The following is a 19,477-nucleotide window of genomic DNA, read 5'->3' as shown; positions in this document are numbered from 1 at the left end:
GCCTAAATCATCCCTCACATTTCTACGTTCCTTTGAAAGTTGTTTTGATCGAGGAATGGAGCATATAAACAGATGTTTGTTGAAAAGAGCAGGCTCTGTCAGTAACCTGACATTGTGTGTCGTTTTTTTTTAAGAGCAGGGCACCACTACAAATCACACCTCCAATCTTCCAAAAATGCATGTAATATTCGATCATTTTTCTCAATAAATAAATGGACAAGTGTAAAGTTTTTGTGCCGGTAGTTTATTTGGATTGTTTTTATCTAGTTTTAGGACTTATGCGATGATCCGAACACTTTTAGGTCATACTTAAGTAAAAATGGAGAAAATTCTGCAGGGTTCACAAACTTTATAGCACCGCTGCAGATGCGAGATGAATGATGTTACTATTTTATATCTAACTTTTAAACAAGTAATCGGAAGATATTATGCTAGATCATGTGTGATGGATCATTTATGTATCTTTCCTGAGTTTTCTTTCATGATACCCTTATTGACTGCGCCAACTGTTGAAGCACCATTATTAACCTGCCATTGGGCACTCCTCTTATTCTTCCCAGGTGTTTCCGCTCTCTGGAATCCGCATGAATACATAAGCTGAGGATAACTGCGGGAGACTTTTTGCTTTCCCTTGTTTCAGGCTAATATATGAATGTCATAAGGCTGCGGAACAGAGTTATGCCACTCGGCGCATCGTTTCATCGCCAACCATCATGGGAGATTAGCTACCCCAACTCCATTCTCCTGCCGTGTGTCTGTAATCTTTGATTCACTGATTGTTCAGGAACCGATAAACCTCTGCCTTAAATATACCCAATGACTTTGCTCCACAGAATGTAAGTATGAGTAGAGTCTGATGTCTCTTGGCCTATATTCTCTGAGGTTTGAAGAATGGCACAGGAGAATGATCTGAATGAAACCAATCGACTATTGAAAGGCTTACAATGCGTTGAATGGAGAGGATTTTTCCTACAGTAATGGAGTGCAGGACCAGCGGTTACAACACTAGAATTGTAGGGTGTCCATTTAGAGCAGAGATGAGGAAAATATCTTTGGCAAGAAGAATGTGAATATGTGGAATTACGCCCCAGACGGCTGTGGAAAGCAAGTTATGGGATGCATGTTAAGTAGAGATTGATAGGTTCTTGATTATTAAGGGCGTCAACGACGACAGGGAGAAGGAAAGAAAAGCGTGGTATGGGAGAGCGATGATAAACCAGCCATGATGGAACGGTAGAGCAGATTCAATGGGGCTCAATAGGCTTATTCTGCTTCTCTCACTTCTGCTCATATGGTTCTTATGAATTGAGTTTCTTTCACATTATTGGCTTTTCAGATGTTTGTATTGACGAGCCGGTCTGTAGGGGTAAACTGACCATTGAGTGAAGGTGTACAGTATCTGTATAAAATGGCTGTATAATAAATATTTTATACATATAATGTATAAAGGTGATTTAAATAACCAAATCACATAACGTCAGATCAGTGTTTTCGGCATGATAGGGTCGGTAAAGCGAAAAGCAATTGTTGAAATGATGGTTCCTTACACCAACCACCATCTCATCAGAAAGTGAGAAGAACTGCAGCGATTTCCTTTATTACGAGGTCACACTAATGGGGACGATACCAAATCTGTTCCTTCGTTAGTTGTTTGCGAGGGTAATTGTGACGTCAGTCATTATGTTTGTTCATTGACTGTATCTTAAAATACTGTCATTCTACATGACTGAATTGTAAACAAACTGAGCTTATTTAACTAACTTTCGCTGTTGAACTTTACGTATATAAAGAACTCCTTCCGATATTGACAAAAACGCCATTGATGTCAGGAACGGGTATTGGAGACCCTCACGGAAAATGCACGCCCCTCCTAGAGGCTTAGTGTACGCTATTTACTACACGGCTCTTGCAGTGATCGCGGTTCCAGGTAAAGCATTTCTTACTACAGTATTTCAACATTTGTGGTCCCATGTCTAAAGCTGTTATGGTCCTTATGAATTCAATTGCTGCCACTTGATTGGCTGAGCGGATATTTGCATCAAAGAGCAAGTCTACAGGTGTACCTAATAAAGTAGCCACTGCGTGTTTTTATACATCATACGTATAGAATAAGCACGTAATATACATTATATGCACAGTACTGTGCCATAGTCTTGGGCACATAGTCTAGGGTACCCAAGACTTTTGGAGAGTATTGTATCTACTAAATGTTTACCAATATTAACAAAACATTACAACTCCAGAGATTGCTGTTTCAACGCCAAATAGAGCTGGAGATGTCATTCCACCTTGTACTTCAAATCAAATCAAAATGACCGCGCAGGAAATAAGATTAAAAGAGAACCGCTGATAGTACCCTAGTTATGTATATGCATCTAAGACTTATGCACAGAACTGTTTATAATATATGAATATGGCTTATACATTAAATCATATAAATTCATACCGCGGTGTTCTGCATAACAATGTGTACGGGGTAGGGAATGATAAGCGCAATCTGACTGCATTAATTTTCGAAGACTTTCTTGACACACTAAACGTGCAGTAGATATTTGACAGGTAATTAATTAATTAAATGATATTCTTTTAAATGTTGCGAACGCGCCACAGCATCTGTAACAAGAGCTTAGGTCAGTGTCTTAACCATGCTGCATTAATGTTTGAACCAATTTTAACTCTTAATGCACTGAAGCCGCCTCATTTGGGACCATCGCCGGCATTTTCTAAAGTGTGTAAACTGGGGTGCAACGCAATAATAGACTTTTCTAAGTCTGCAGATATAACCCTTGATTATTTGAGTTAAGGCCGTCTTTTCTGTCAAGCCACTCTCCCCGTCCACTCTCATTAGCAAGGCATTTTCGTCGGCAGAACTGTGGGTCACTGGGTTTTTTTGTTTGTTGGTTTGTTCCCTAGAGACTTCTGTGTGTGATGCAACAAGTTCGGAAATCTCCTTGGTAGATCATCAACAGAAACTCGTCAAAGTTTGTTTGGTGACATACCGAAATTGTGCAAACCTCTCCGTTCAAACTTCAGAATTACTTCTGCTGCGAATGCTTTCTGGTAATGATCTTGAATTATTTCTCCACAGTTAATATAGTGGCCATTGTGATCCTGTCCCGAGGAAACTGCGGCCTGTCCAGATGTATCAGCCGGTATCTCGTGTCCATGGCCGTGACGGACCTTCTGGTAATTATCACCGCCGTCATATTAAACCGGATTCCAGCTATTTATTTTCCTGGTAGTTTCCTATCCATCACTCCCGTGTGCAGTTTGAGCATGACATTAATTTACGCCGCCAGGGACAGTTCAGTTTGGTTAACGGTCACATTCACCTTTGATCGACATGTCGCTATCTGCTGGCAGAATCTCAAAGCAAAATATTGCACACACAGAACCGCAGGCATTGTTGTCTCTGTCGTCTGTACTTTGGGCTGTGTGATCAACATTCCCTGGTACTTTTTGCACGAACCAGTCTACGTCATTGACAACGTGCCCTGGTATTGCAAACATAGGAGTGTCCTTTATTCTTCTCTGCTGTGGACCATATTTGATTGGACCGATCGCGTTCTGACTCCTTGCCTCCCTTTCCTGCTTATTCTCACGTTCAACGCTCTGACGGTCAGACACATTCTGGTGGCCAGTCGGACACGTCGGAGACTCCGCAGTTGTTCCGCAGGAGAGAGACAGAGCGACCCGGAGATGGAAAGCCGCAGGAAGTCGATCGTCCTGCTTTTTGCAATCTCGGGATGTTTCATCCTTCTGTGGATGCCGTATGTTGTACACTTCTTTGTAGAGCGATTTCAAGTTGGTTATACAGTTAATGGCTACGGAGACCCCAGATTTATCCTGATGGAATGTGGCAACGTGTTTCAGATGCTGAGCTGCTGCACAAACACGTTTATCTACGCAGTGACTCAAAACAAATTCCGGAAAGAGTTGAAGGTTCTCATGAAATTTCCGCTGAACATTCCACATTCGTTAGCTTCATCGCAAAAGTAGAAGGCGCCTGCAGAAAAGAAAACTCGGCAAACTCGTTTCGTTTAGTCAGAAACAAATTTTACTCAAAACTCGAGATGAATTAGAATTATACGCCACTCCGCCATTCTGTATCAGAAATCATTATTTAATATAAGGGATAATTTAATAGTCTGTTTTTCCATTGTAGGAGAATTAGATGCTTATAACGCCCCATTATCCCTGCTATCGGCTTTTGGTAGGAATCGCACGCTCCGATATCTCCTTGTTCTCTCATCCCACCCCACTTGCCTCTCTCCTGGCACCCTTGCGAACAGAAGTACTACACCTGCCCATACATCACCTCATTCATTACCATTCGTGCCCCAAACAGTCTTTACAGGTAAGGCGACACCTCACCTGAGAGTCTGAAGGGACGATCAACTCTAGCAGGTGCTCCTGTTGTGGCCTCCTCTACATCGCTGAGATCCGACGGAAAGAAAGTAGCCTTCGCTCCGACTGGAACAAACAGCATTTCCATCTGCCAACCATTTTAATTCCATTCTCCATTCCCAACCCAAAGTCTTTACCCATCGTCTCTTTACTGCCACGATAAGACCACTCGCAGGATGGAGAAGGAACACCTTACTTTCTGTCTGGAGAGCCACCAGCTTGAAAGCGTGAACATCGCTTACTCCAACCTCCGGTAACCTAGACATTTTCTCATCCATGATGTCCATTCTTACATCTCCAATTCTGCTCACTTTCCCACGTCTTCCATCTGGTGCCCTTGCATGTTTAGTTTCTTTATGCATCACTTCCCTCTCCTATCAGATTTTTTCTTCATCTGTCTATTACCCTATCCATGTATCATATCGCAGCTTCTTCCTTCACCCCTCTCAGCATCTGCAGAAGCTCTTGTGCTTATGAGTTGCCTACTGCTGTTTAAAGCGAATGAAATATCTCATACAAGTGTTTACAGTAGCTGGAAAACGAAACAACTATCCAACACACAGTGTCCACTCACAATATGCAATTGGATGATGATCAGGTGACGTTGTAATTTCCAGTCTGAACATGCGTATTGAGTAGCTAATAAGATGTTAAGCTTTTCTTCAGAAAGACGTGATGTTTCATGTTGATTCTCATGTGAGTTTTCTTTAATGTTTGCACATCTCCTTTAAACATTTGTACTCTGGGTATTATAAAGTCTCTTAATATTCACGCTATCTATGCCTCTCTTATAACTTTTTATCAGATCTCCCCTCAGACGCTCCGCAGCAGCGTAACGGGCAGTAAGAAGGCTTAAGCCCTCTAATTCGATCAAAATCCAGGTGATCATCTTCTGAAACCACAAACTGTCGTCGTCAGAGATTTCATGGCTGAACTTGATGTTTCCAGCCCGGGGGAAGGATCCCCAGCTTCTACAGAAGCTAAGCATGGACTCAGAGAGAATTTGATATAACGAGCAGAGAAGCAGGCCACTCTTGCTTGTGATACTTCTGTGTCCAATATTTTGCAAAAGTCTTTGGAATATATATGTGTGTGTGTGTGTGTGTGTGTGTGTGTGTGTGTGTGTGTGTGTGTGTGTGTGTGTGTGTGTGTGTGTGTGTGTGTGTGTGTGTGAGTGTGTGTGTGTGTGTGTGTGTGTGTGTGAGTGAGTGTGTGTGTGTGTGTGTGTGTGTGTGTGAGTGAGTGAGTGTGTGTGTGTGTGTGAGTGAGTGAGTGAGTGTGTGTGTGTGTGTGTGCGTGTGTGTGCGTGTGTGTGTGCGTGTGTGTGTGTGTGTGTGTGCGTGTGTGTGCGTGTGTGTGTGTGTGTGTGTGTGTGTATACATAGGGCGCTTCAGCCTTTTGCACAGTATTGTTTTTATTAATGTGCAATGGAAAGCGAGTTTTTGAATCTGATGGGAGCAAAGGAAGTTGGGAATGGCGAGAGTGGAACGCCGCGCGAGAGGTGTGGGACAGGCAACAGATGAATGCCGCGGGGGGTGGTAGGAGGGGGTTGGCGTGGGTGCAAACGCAACCAGCCCTCAGACACCTTGACAGATCGGAATCAGGGACCAGTGGAACAGCATGTAAGGCAGCTAGAATCCCTTCCATGCCCAGTGATCAACTGCGTTACAGGGAAGGGAGATCAACTGGTTTCCTGCTCCTGTACCTATCTCGTAACTCCTGATTTAGGGATGGAAGGATGTTAATCAGTAAAGGTTCCTACTGAATCCTACTGACCTCCGTAACTGGAACGGCGGCAAAGAAATCCTCTCAGATTTCTCCTTCCATTCTCTGTTCCATTTGTTGAGGGATAAAGTCAGCCTGCATTCCTAACCCGGGTTTGAAAGTGAAGGGGTTAACCAGCCAGTGTCGTCCTGAAATTCTGACGCCTAGATTCACTAGAAGAGATGAATCATCAACGATTCTGGCCCCTAGATTAGGAAAACCTGAACTTATAAGTGCAGAAAGCAGAAGATCAGAAGTAGCCTGTTCGGCCCATTGGATCTGATCAACAAATCCAGCAAGGCTGATTCATTATCCCTCTCAGCCCTGTTCTGTTGACTTCCCTCAGTAACATTTGACGCCCTGACTAATCAAGAACCTATCAATCTCTGCATCAAATACACTCAAAACTTGGTCTCCACAGCTGTCTAGCAACAAATTCCACACATTCGCCACTCTCTCACTAAAGAAATTCTTTCTCCTCTTTGTCCTGCTATTCTGAAGCTATGCCCACTTGCCCTAGACTCATTTAGAATGGGAAACAACTTCTCCACTCTATCTAGGCATTTCAATATTCGTATACGTCTCCGTTCAGGCATCTTGTCTCTGTGCACGGATTTCGCTTGGTGAAGCGAAGAGTCGTGCAGGGTTGCGTTGGAGTCGTGGGTGGTTCTTTGCTCCTGATACATCTCCTCTGACATGTGGTTAGTGGAAGAGGGGCTGAATCATTCCTTGTCTTTGCAGTTGCGACCTTTAGACTGACATATGTCTTAGAGTGGGAATTATGCCAGCAAGGTTCTTGCTCCTGAATCCAGCAGAACTGTGACCCATGGAATGTTCCTTTAGGGTTGTTATGGCTGGAAGTGAGTGTAGTGGGTATAAGCTTCCACTGCATATCAAAATCTCCCAATGGCGTGGATCGCTCATAACCTCTGACAACCAAGCCCACATCCTGGCTTCCACGGGTATCTTCGCCACTGATCCCAGCAGTACCAACAGGCAAAGAAGAAAAGATGGATTTCTGACGCCATAACACGTCCCCTCGGGCCGATGGGGCTTGTCAGCCGTGGTTGGCAGTTCGTGTAGGAAAAGGAAACTGTCATAAAACCCTAACTCTGATTTTAATATTTCTCTGCAATATGATTTCACCCTTTCATAGGAAAAGCTTCATAATTACACCCCGAGGAAATATATGGAGAAGTAGTCCCCAGACAGTCATATCTGGAATTCAGAGCTGACTGATAACTTTGCTGACGCTGTTGTGTGCCAAACTGTATCGGTCTCTGCTATTCTGTTGGTTTAATCCTGCTGCGTGGGGGAAGGGAAGGGAGGGAACTACCGCAAGTTGGAGAATTCAATGTTGATAACAAGGGGTTGGAGACAACCCAGACGGTATATGAGGTGTTGTTCCTCCAACTGAAGTTTGGCCTCATCATGGCAGTAGAGGAGGCCATGTATGGACATGTCCGAATGGGAATATGAAGGAGAGTTGAAGTGGGTGGCAACCCGGAGATCCTGTCTGCTGTGGCGGACGGAGCGTAGGTGCTCGACGAATTCCCTCCCTCTCCCTTCCCCCATCCGACTTTCACTCAGCCACCCCCTCTAGCTGCCTATCACCTCTCATGATTCTTCCTTCTTCTACTACCCCTAGTGCTTTCCCCTTAGATTCCTTCTTCACCTCTCTGGCCTATCGCCTCCCTGCTTCCCCTCCCCCACACCTTGATCTTTCCTCTGATTGGTTTTTTACCTGGCACGTTCCACCCTCCCCCCACCTGCTTTATAGGGCCCCCGCCCCCTCCTTCTTTAGTCCTGACGAAGGGTCCCGGCCCGAAAAGTTGACTGTTCCTTTCAACGGATACTGCCCGACCTGCTGAGTTCATCCAGCGTTTCTTGTACGTTTTGATTTGACCACAGCCTCTGCCGTGTACTTTGTGTATTTCTCAATACATTTCTCAATTGCTACCAACGTTATTGTGTTTATTTTAGTAGTTATTTGAAACTTTACATAGATATTGCTGTGTAGCCCAAATTGCTTAATGCTCTTGTCTAGCGCCCTTTGGGGTGTTAGTATATAAAAGTATTACTATCAGGTCTAGGTTCATGTTACATCGTCGTTCTATTTCCTCTTTTAATTCAGTATATTTCTGCTGCTTTCATTTATTGATTTCAGCATGTGTTTGGAGAAGCTGAATCTTTTTAGTAAATTGTTCTTGCTTCTTAATCCTATATTATTACATCCGTATGGTTCTTATGGGTTTTTCGGCAGTTATCTAGTCTGAAGTTCTGCTGTTTGAATTAATTACTTTATTTTTACTGATGATGGTGCGTATAATTTCAATTCACCCATGGATAGAAGGTGTGTCAATGTGAAATTAATTTCGTTTTTTTTTCTGATTTGATACACAATGTCCGGCTAATTCAGTGAATTAGAGTGCAGCTTTAAAGGTAGAGAGAACAACAATGACATTGGAGAGTCGCCGTCGAAAATGACTCGGTTTATTTTGATAAAGGTGTTTGTTGTCTTTTTGTTGTTTGCAGATAAGGTGCTAATATTACGCCAATGCTTCATCAGATGTTGATGGCATAGCACAAGTATTGTGCGCATTTTGTACACATGAAGAACCTCTATTAACCATAATTGTGAGACAGAGTCAAATAATATTTGGCAATCAATACAGCAACATGAAATATTTCTGATTTTCCGCCAGGTTTCATTTCGAATTAGTTCTTCATCACGTCCTTTCATACCCTTATAGTAACCTTTCAATTCTTCAGTAAAGAAATTGTGGTCAGTTGCGGGATACATGATACAGTGTTATATTTTTATGTCTCGTTTTTTAACAAGTAATAGGGAGATATCTGGATGGATTGTTTCTGATTTCTTCTTCAGGTAAAAGAAACATTTTCTTTATAACAAAAATATTCAGGCACTTTATCATGATTTTAAAGAAAATTATTAATAGATATTAACATTTTCGGTTGAGGGCAAGTAATAATTGTACCAACACATATGAATATTATCACTTTTCCGTTGTGTGGATTTTTATAACCTCTTTTTTTGCATGTCCATTGTAACTTCAGGAATTTGAAATTCTCCAATCGTGTGTGAGTTGCTTTGTTCCACTATAATCCAGCTTGCTTCATCTCCCTCGTCATCAAATTATTATTTTTTCTCAGTTCCGGCTGGTAAAAGCTGAGGTACGGTCATTACCAAGCACGCTGATTCCTCAATTGCTAGGAACTTGCGGACGAATCTAGTGGTGTTTAGTATTGTGCGTTCTGAAGGCACAATAGTTATTATCGTGCTGCCCTAATGGTTTAATACTATTGTGTAGTGCCTTTTTGATGATGCTAGTTGGAGATATTACTATCGGGACAATGCATGCCCTGTCCATGTTCCATAGACTTTCACTTTCCTATGTTAATTCAGCAAAGGTCTGTTGTTTTTCTGTTATTGATTTCTGTTGGAATGTGTGTTTGAAATGACGATATCTATGAAGTAATTTGTTCTTGTTTGCTTATCCTATATTATTATATGTGGATGATTAGTATGGATTGTCACGGATACGTCGGTATATAAGTTCTGGGACTCGGACATTCCACCTTTATAGCAAATTATGTTTTATGTTGAGATTGTATTTAAAGCAAGATTTTAATAAATGGAGCGTGCTTCTAGAGGTGCGCCTGTATAAGTAATCAGATTGAGTTAAATTGTTGCAGGTTCCTGTAATATGTTGTTTTTGGTTTCCCTTGGCACTTTCTGCATTTGTTGGTCCTGTATTGAATTTTAGTTTGTGGTTTTGTGTTAACCACCTGGTCCTGTATTTCCACAAGGAAGCTTTCTTTTTCTGACATGAGATCTCCAATATTATTGTAATAATTATTATTGTTATTACCATAATCATCTTCGAGGCAGGTTATGAGAGATTGACTCTCACAGTCAAGAAACATCATGCAAATCCGCGGTGTTGAACAACATATGGCTCAGAAAATAAAATTTCACATAATCTGGATCGCCTTTTGTAAATCACATCTGGATCAGGCAAACGTAGAGATTTATTATTTTCTGTCTTCAGTGATGCAGCGTGGAGTATGCCGTACCGGACCTTCGGGCTGTTGCCGACCCAGCAATCCCCGTCAAGTCCTATTTAACCCAAACTAAATCACGGTACAATGGATAATGACTAAATATCCTACCTGGTACACCTCTGGTCTGCATGAGGTTTCTAGAACACCATGGACAACACACACATTCCACCGGGAGTACGGACAGAGGGCATTGAAATCCGAACTCCGGCGCAGTCTCCCCACTTCCCACGCCCCCCCCCCCCACACCCCAGGATTGGTATGGTATCGACCAGGACATGTCCTTTTCTCATTGCTACCAGCGGGAAGGAGGTGCCCGAGCCTACAGACACTTAACGGTTTAAGAACTGTCCTCCCCGACCACCCCGCCATCAGATTTCTGAATGGATAATTCACCCATGTACACACACTCGACATCTTTGGTTCTTTTGTTCTGATGATTATAAAAAAATAAAAATGCATATCGGATTGTAGCCAGCGCCTTCTCAGGAATTTGATGCTCATAAGTAGGCCAGAGCTGGAGGCAAACTAGTCAACGTCGATTCCATTAGACTATCTCAGAGAACAAGGTGAAGTCAATATTTCAATGTGCTGCTTGTGCGAGACCAGAGTGATCTAGTAGTAATGGTGCATAGTTCCCTGAAGGTGGAATCTCATGTGGATAGGGTGGTGAAGAAAGCTTTTGGTATGCTTGCGCGAAACAAAATAATTGATACACATAGCAGTGATTGAAAACTGATTCTGATTCTAATGTTCATTAAAGAAGAGGAAGTACTGGCGCTTTTAAAGAATATAAAAGTGGATAAGTCTCCGGATCCTGACAGGATATTCCCTAGGACTTTGAGGGAAGGTGGTGTAAAAATAGCGGAGTTTCTGACAGAAATATTTCAAATGTCATTGGAAACGGGGATGGTGCTGGAGGATTGGCTTATTGCTAATGTGGTTCCATTATTTAAAAGGGTTCTAAGAGTAAACCTAGCAATTATCGGCCTGTAAGTTTCACGTCAGTGGTGAGTAATTTAATGTCAAGTATTCTTAGAGATGGTATATATAAATATCTGGATAGACAGTGTCTGATTAGGAACAGTCAACAAGGATTTGTGCGTGGAAGGTCATGTTTGACAAATCTTATTGAATTTTTGAAGAGGTTACTCGGAAAGTTGACGAGGGATGTTGTCCATATGGACTTCAGTAAAGTCTTTGACAAGGTTCCGCACGGACGGTTAGTTAGGAAGGTTCAATCGTTCGGTATTAATATTGAAGTAGTAAAATGTATTCAACAGTGGCTGGATGGGAGATGCCAAAGAGTAGTGGGGGATAACTGTTTGTCAGGCTGGAGGCTGATGACTAGTGGTGTGCCTCAGGGATGTATACTGGGTCCAATGTTGTTTGTCATATACATTAACGATCTGGATGATTGGGTGGTAAATTGGATCAGTATGTTTGCAGATGATACGAAGATAGGTGGCGTTGTGGATAATGAAGTAGGTTTTCAAAAGTTGAAGAGAGATTTAGGCCTGTTAGAAGAGTGGGCTGAAAGATGGCAGATGGAGCTTAATGCTGGTAAGTGTGAGTTGCTGAATTTTGGTAGGACTAATCAAAATAGGACATACATAGTAAAAGGTAGGGCATTGAGGAATGCAGTAGAACAGAGTGATCTAGGAATAATAGTGCACAGTTCCCTGAAAGTGGAATCTCATGAGGATAGGGTGGAGAAGAAAGCTTTTGGTATGCTTGACTTTATAAATCAGAGCATTGAGTATAAGAGTTGGGATGTAATGTTAAAATTACACAAGGCATTGGCGAGGCCAAATTTGGAGTATTTTGTACAGTTCTGGTCACCGAATTATAGGAAAGATGTCAACAAAATAGAGAGAGCACAGAGAAGATTTACTAGAATGTTACCTGGATTTCAGCACCTAAGTTACATAGAAAGGTTGAACAAGTTAGGTCTTTATTCTTTGGAGCGTAGAAGCTTGAGGGGGGACGATAGAAGTATTTAAAATTTTGAGGCGGATAGACAGAGTTGGCGTGGATAGGCTTTTTCCATTGAGAATAGGGGAGATTAAAACAAGAGGACATGAGTTGTGAGTTAAGGGGCAAAAGTTTAGGGATAACACGAGGGGAACTTTACTCAGAATCGTAGCTGTGTGGAACGAGCTTCCAGTGGAAGAGGTAGAGGCAGGTTTGATGTTGTCATTAAAAAAATGGATAGGTATATGGACAGGAAAGCAACGGAGGGTTATGGGCTGAGTGCAGGTCGGTGGGACTAGGTGAGAGTAAGCGTTCGGCACAGACTAGAAGAGCCGAGATGGCTGTTTCCGAGCTGTAATTGTTATATAGTTATATGGTTCACAGAATTTTAATTACATTGCGACCTTGTCCTTGAAACGCCAGCATTATCTGATAGAGAGAAGGTATTGTTCCAGCAATTACTTTAGAGCAGTATAGATATAATGGTACAGATGGGTTTCTTCTGCCATCTCCCTCACTATGTATGTTGACTGGCGGCATCGCTCCCTAGTATGCCTATGAACGGAAAATGCTAAAGAAGGTAATGGATTCGGCCCGGTACATCACGACTGTATCTATCACAACCAATGAGCGCATCTGCATGAAACATTGGCGTAGGAAAGCAGCATCCTTCATCAGGGATTTCCATCACCCAGGTAATGCGCTCTTCTCGCTGCTGCCATCAGATAGATAGATAGATAGATAGATAGATAGATAGATAGATACTTTATTCATCCCCATGGGGAAATTCAACTTTTTTTCCAATGTCCCATACACTTGTTGTAGCAAAACTAATAACATACAATACTTAACTCAGTAAAAAATATGATATGCATCTAAATCACTATCTCAAAAAGCATTAATAATAGCTTTTAAAAAGTTCTTAAGTCCTGGCAGTTGAATTGTAAAGCCTAATGGTATTGGGGAGTATTGACCTCTTCATCCTGTCTGAGGAGCATTGCATCGATAGTAACCTGTCGCTGAAACTGCTTCTCTGTCTCAGGATGGTGCTATGTAGAGGATGTTCAGAGTTTTCCATAATTGACCGTAGCCTACTCAGCGCCCTTCGCTCAGCTACCGATGTTAAACTCTCCAGTACTTTGCCCACGACAGAGCCCGCCTTCCTTACCAGCTTATTAAGAAGTGAGGCGTCCCTCTTCTTAATGCTTCCTCCCCAACACGCCACCACAAAGAAGAGGGCGCTCTCCACAACTGACCTATAGAACATCTTCAGCATCTCACTACAGACATTGAATGACGCCAACCTTCTAAGGAAGTACAGTCGACTCTGTGCCTTCCTGCACAAGGCATCTGTGTTGGCAGTCCAGTCTAGCTTCTCGTCTAACTGTACTCCCAGATACTTGTAGGTCTTAACCTGCTCCACACATTCTCCATTAATGATCACTGACTCCATATGAGGCCTAGATCTCCTAAAGTCCACCACCATCTCCTTGGTCTTGGTGATATTGAGACGCAGGTAGTTTGAGTTGCACCATATCACAAAGTCCTGTATCAGTTTCCTATACTCCTCCTCCTGTCCATTCCTGACACACCCCCCTATGGCCGTGTCATCAGCGAACTTCTGCACATGGCAGGACTCCGAGTTATATTGGAAGTCTGATGTGTACAGGGTGAACAGGTCCGGAGAGAGTACGGTTCCCTGCGGCGCTCCTGTGCTGCTGACCACCGTGTCAGACCTACAGTCTCCCAACCGCACATACTGAGGTCTATCTGTCAAGTAGTCCACTATCCAATCCACCATGTGAGAGTCTACTCCCATCTCCGTTAGTTTGTGCCTTAAGATCTTGGGCTGGATGGTGTTAAAGGCACTAGAGAAGTCAAGGAATGTAATCCTCACAGCACAACTGGCCCCATCTAGGTGAGAGAGTGATTTGTGCAGCAAATACATGATAGCATCCTTCACTCCCACCTTCTCCTTATACGCAAACTGAAGAGGATCCTGGGTGTGCCTGGTTTGTGGCCTCAGATTCTGTATTATCAGCCGCTCCATGGTCTTCATCACGTGCGACGTCAAGGCAGCAGGTCTGAAGTCATTCAACTCCTTTGGTTGTGGTTTCTTCGGTACCGGGACAATACAGGATGTTTTCCACTGTCTGGGTACTCTTCTCTGCTCCAGGCTCATGTTGAAGATGCGCTGTAGTGGTTCTCCCAGCTCAGTCGCACAGGCCCTCAGTAATCAGGCCTTAGGATTAAGACCACCAGGTTCAAAATCACACACACACACACACACACACACACACACACACACACACACACACACACACACACACACACACACACACACACACACACACACACACACACACACACACACACACACACACACACACACACACACACACACACATTCGACCCGCATGTATTGAAATGGATTTTACATGTCTGAAACATCCATTAAGGATTAACCACCCATTTCTTTTGTCAGATAGTCTATGCATACATTCTAAATAGATATGTGGTTCTAAAATTGGTATAGCCACTTATTATGAGAGGATTCTTGGGCCGGGTTAAAATTGATCCGCACCATATTGTGAAGTTATAGAATATAAACAGTATGTTAGGGTTAATTATTTACCTATCTATTTACTTATTTAGATAGTATTTGCACGTTACTTGGTTTTCAATCCCTGTTACTGTAGAGCTTTGCTTTGATTATATTGTTTTTCATTCCATTTACCGTGGACGCCCACATGGAAATGAATCTCCAGGTGGCATGTAGGTACTTTGAATATAACTCAACTTTGAACTTTGCACTTTGCCTGACTGGTGTACCTAATGTATCCCCGTTTACTTGCACGGGTTTCATACGCCTCTGAACATTTGCCATACTTATACCTGCCCAAGTTCAAGTTAACGTTAATATTCACTTGTTGTGTACCTCTCCTGCTGTGTTTGAGTTTCATTCTATTATTGACCGCACCAGCTGTTGATCCGGCATGATTAAACTGCCAGTGAATTATCCCTATGTACTTACCCATGTGCCTCAGAGTTCTGAAGTCGGCATGACTTTGTGCCAGGACCAGCGGGCACAGCATTAGAATTACAGGTTGTCCATTTTGGGCAGAGATGCGGAGAATATCTTCAGCCAGACGGTGTCGAATATGTGGAATTAATCGGCTCAGGCGGCCGTGGAGAACAAATCACAAGGTGTTTTTTAAGCGGAGATTGATAGGTTCCTTATTTCTAAGGGCCTCAACTGTTACCAGAGGAATGCAGGAGGACGGAGTGGTGAGCGATAATAAATCAGTCATAATGGAAAGGTAGAGCAGATTCCAATGGGCTGAGTGGCCTAATTCTGCTTCTCTGACATCTGATCATATGTCATGTGCTTGGCTGACCGGGTATTTGTCTTAGCGTCGCCACTGTGTGTATGTATTCTGTTTATTTATTTATATATGTGTACATATACATACACATAACATGGATTACCTATAAAATATATAAATATCATTTATAATCAATTCATATCACATATCATATTGGTGTCTTCGGCATGACAAGGCCGGAAAGTGAATAGCGATTGTTGAATTTAGCAGATTAAGGTTTAAAAGTGTACACATGGTTCACCCCTACACCTCCCCCTCCCCCATCCAACACAAATTTCATAGTGCGGCGAGAAGAACTGCAGCAGTTTTCTAATTCACGAGGTCACTCTAATGGGGATGTTACCAAATCTGTTCTTTCATTAGTTGTTAGTAATGGTAATAGTGACGTCAGTTTGTTTGTTCCCCGACTGTATCTTAAATTAATGTTATTTCACATGACTGAATTGTAAACAGCATGACCTTATTTAACTAACTTCCGCGGTAGAACGTCATGTATATTAAAGGCTCCTTCCGAAATCGAGAAAAGAGCGATTGATGCTCGTAACGGGTCTTTCATAACCTCACAGATAATGCACGCCCCTCCCAGAGGCCTGGTGTACGCTATTTACTACACGGCTCTTGCAGTGATCGCGGTTCCAGGTAAAGAATATCTTACTATTTTAACATTTGTAGTCTTACGGATCATGCTCTCGTGATCTTTATGAATTGAATAGCTGCCACGTAATTGGCCGAGCAGATATTTGTATCAAAGTGCAATTCAACTGGTGTCCCTAATAAAGTGGCCAATGTTCTTTCATGCATTTTATGTAAAAAACGATTACATAGTATTTATGACATATACAGAACTATGCAAAAGTCTTCGGCACATTGTCTAGGGTGCCTAAGGCTTTTGCGGTGTACTGTATCTACAAAATGGAGCTACATATATAACTAAGACTTTTGCACAAATCTTATACATCAAATCATATAAATTAATACAGCTATGCTCGTCATGACGAGGTCGATAGGACCAACGTGACAATATATAGAGGGTAGGGAATGATAACAGTAATCTGACTGCATTAGTTTTAGGCATTTAACTGGCCGAATTTCTTGACACACTAAACGTGCAGCAGCTATTTGGCGGATCGTAAAGCAATTAAATGTTAGGTTTTAAAAAAAATATTGAGAACAATTTTTTAAATATTGGGAACACGCCGTAGTCTCGGTAACAGAAGTGAAAGCATCTTTAACACGCTGTATTGACGATTGATCTAATTTTTAACTCTTCGTGCACTGATTTCGCCTTATTTAGGACTATTGCTGACATTTTCTGAAGTGGGTTAACTCTGAAGCAAATATTCTCTACATTAAGCACACATCGAGAACTAACACTTCTCCGAGAGTTTGGGAAAATCCATAGTTATTTGAGTTTCTGTTGTCTTCCTGTCAGCTTGACCCGTTCCAGCCATTCTCAACTGTACCCTTTCATTACCAAGGCGTTTTCGTCTGCAGATCTGACGCCCACTCGATGTTTATTTTTGTTCTTCTGAAGACCATTGAGTGTGAAATTCCCACAAGATCAGAAGTTTCTGAGATACTCAAATCACCCCGTGTGGCACCAACAATCATTCCACCGTCAGGATTATTGAAATCACACGGTTTCCCATTCTCATATTTGGTCTGAACAACAATTTTTTAATGTCATGGTCTCTACCACGAACCGAGGGTTACGTTGACCCCATTTTGGGATCACGGCCGCTTGACAATTCGGCATGTTTTCATGTATTGAGTTGTTTCCACGTGATTAGCTGATCAGGTTTGCACTTGTGCAGGTGTACTTAATAAAGTACATAAAGTCAGAGTCTAAATTTGATATCTGCGTATTACTTAATCAAGCCCAGGGGGCTTTTTCTGTACTTGTTTTAGCTCCTGGTCACTGTGGTTTCTATACCAGGCCGTAAGACAAATAGTTAAGAAAGTCTACATTGCAGAGCATCGATAGATGTTTGTCAAAGTTTGATGGGTGACGTTCCGAAATTACGCAAATTACTGCGCTGAACGTTCTGAATTACTTTTATTGTGAGTGTGCTATATCACTAATCTCCTATTGTTCCCCCTACAGTTAATATAGTGGCCATTGTGATCCTGTCCCGAGGAAAATGCGGCCTGTCCAGATGTATCAGCCGATACCTCGTCTCCATGGCGGCGACGGATCTTCTAGTAATCATCACCGCTGTGATTTTAAACCGGATTCCCGCTATTTACTTTCCCGGTAGTTTCCTATCCATCACACCCGTGTGCAGTTTGAGCATTGCGTTAATTTACGCCGCCAGAGTTACTTCGGTTTGGTTAACGGTCACGTTCACCTTTGACCGATATGTTGCCATCTGCTGGCAGAAACTCAAAGTAAAGTATTGCACCCACAGAACCGCCGGCATTGTTGTCTCTGTCGTCTGCACTTTGGGCTGCGTGATCAACATTCCCTGGTACTTTTTGCTCGAACCCATGTACGTCATTGACAACGTGCCCTGGTATTGCAAACAGAAGGACGATCGATATTCTTTTATCCTCTGGACTATATTTGATTGGACCGATCGCGTTTTGACTCCTTGCCTCCCTTTCCTGCTTATTCTCTTGTTCAACACTCTGACTGTCAGGCACATTTTGGCGGCCAGCCGGGCCCGTAAGAGACTCCGTAGTTACTGCACGGGAGAGAAACAGCGAGACCCAGAAATGGAAAGCCGGAGAAAGTCCATTCTCCTGCTCTTTGCAATCTCGGGATGTTTCATCCTTCTTTGGACTCCGTATGTTATTCACTTCCTAATTCAGCGATTTCAAGTTGGTTATACAATTAATGGCTACAACGACCCCAGATTCATCCTGATGGAAACTGCCAATGTGCTTCAGATGTTGAGTTGCTGCACAAACACGTTTATCTATGCAGTTACTCAAAACAAGTTCAGGAAAGAGTTGAAAGTGCTGGTGAAACTTACGCGGAACATCTAACATTCTTTGGCTAAGTCGCAAAAGTGGCAGGTTCCTGAGAAAAGAAAAATTGCATTAAATGTGCAAATCCGTTTTGTTTGAATAACATATCAATTTGCTCCAAACTTCAGACGCAATTTTAATTCCCTGTTAGCCCGTCGTTATTTAACCAAAATAATGACTTGATAGTCTGTTTTCAGATATTGTGGAAAAAAATAGTCATCTGTGCCCTCCCATTATCCCCTCTCTCCACGTTCCGCAGTGATTGCTCTCTCCGTGATTTCCTTATCCATTTTCACTCTCCTCTGATCGCCTTCCTGGCCCTCATTTCTGGGAGCGAACGAAATTCTACACCTGCCCATTCACCTCTTCCTTTATCACCATTCAGATTCTTCCAGTTGATGTAACACTTCACCGGTGGGTCTGTCAGGATCATCTGGGGAATCCAGGGCTCCTGCTGCGACTTCCGCTACATCGGGACTCGACATAGAGTGGGCTACCCTTCACTCAATCTGCTACTTACAGGATTTCCCGCTGAACAACCATGTTACGTCCAGTCGCCATTCCATTCCGAAATTTTGATTCATGACCTCCTGTACTGCCGCGATGTGTCCATTCTCAAGAAAGAGAAAGAGCGCCTCAAAGTCTGCATGGATAGTTTCCAGCCTGAAGATATCAATAAGGATTTCTCTAAATTCTGATAACCTCTTTCCCTCCCCTTCTCTTCTCCCATTTCTCTATTTAATCAGCTCTTAACACTTCTCTGTTCCTCAAATTTCTATCACTTTCCTCTGGTGCCCTTTGTCCTTGACTTTTCCCATGTTCCACTCCCTTCTCCTATCGGATTCGTTCTTTCGCAGCCTTTACGCCTATCACCGCTCAGCTTCTGACTTCAT

The 19,477-nt window shown here is 42.7% G+C and overlaps 2 protein-coding genes across 2 annotated transcripts; both read left to right on the top strand.

Annotated features, from left to right (window-relative positions):
- The first annotated feature begins 1,857 nt into the window (after nt 1–1,857).
- On the top strand, nt 1,858–3,999 carry LOC140715667 (probable G-protein coupled receptor 139). The gene is made up of 2 exons (XM_073028033.1): nt 1,858–1,927; nt 3,089–3,999. Exons 1-2 carry the CDS (start codon nt 1,858–1,860, stop codon nt 3,997–3,999), a joined length of 981 nt encoding a protein of 326 aa, XP_072884134.1.
- Nucleotides 4,000–16,183: 12,184 nt separating this feature from the next.
- On the top strand, nt 16,184–18,602 carry LOC140715666 (probable G-protein coupled receptor 139). Its single transcript, XM_073028032.1, has 2 exons — nt 16,184–16,253; nt 17,719–18,602. Exons 1-2 carry the CDS (start codon nt 16,184–16,186, stop codon nt 18,600–18,602), a joined length of 954 nt encoding a protein of 317 aa, XP_072884133.1.
- Nucleotides 18,603–19,477: the final 875 nt, after the last annotated feature.

This window comes from Hemitrygon akajei, chromosome 24, assembly GCF_048418815.1.
Source record: "Hemitrygon akajei chromosome 24, sHemAka1.3, whole genome shotgun sequence".
NCBI classification, from domain to species: domain Eukaryota; kingdom Metazoa; phylum Chordata; class Chondrichthyes; order Myliobatiformes; family Dasyatidae; genus Hemitrygon; species Hemitrygon akajei.
This window is presented reverse-complemented; position numbering and strand designations above follow the sequence as displayed.

Bases quoted from the DNA above. Each gene is read 5' to 3' on its own strand.
- LOC140715667 (XM_073028033.1), top strand. From the start codon at position 1,858: ATGCACGCCCCTCCTAGAGGCTTAGTGTACGCTATTTACTACACGGCT. The intron at 1,928-3,088 runs GTAAAGCATTTC...ATTTCTCCACAG, and splicing joins TGCAGTGATCGCGGTTCCAG to TTAATATAGTGGCCATTGTG.
- LOC140715666 (XM_073028032.1), top strand. From the start codon at position 16,184: ATGCACGCCCCTCCCAGAGGCCTGGTGTACGCTATTTACTACACGGCT. The intron at 16,254-17,718 runs GTAAAGAATATC...TTCCCCCTACAG, and splicing joins TGCAGTGATCGCGGTTCCAG to TTAATATAGTGGCCATTGTG.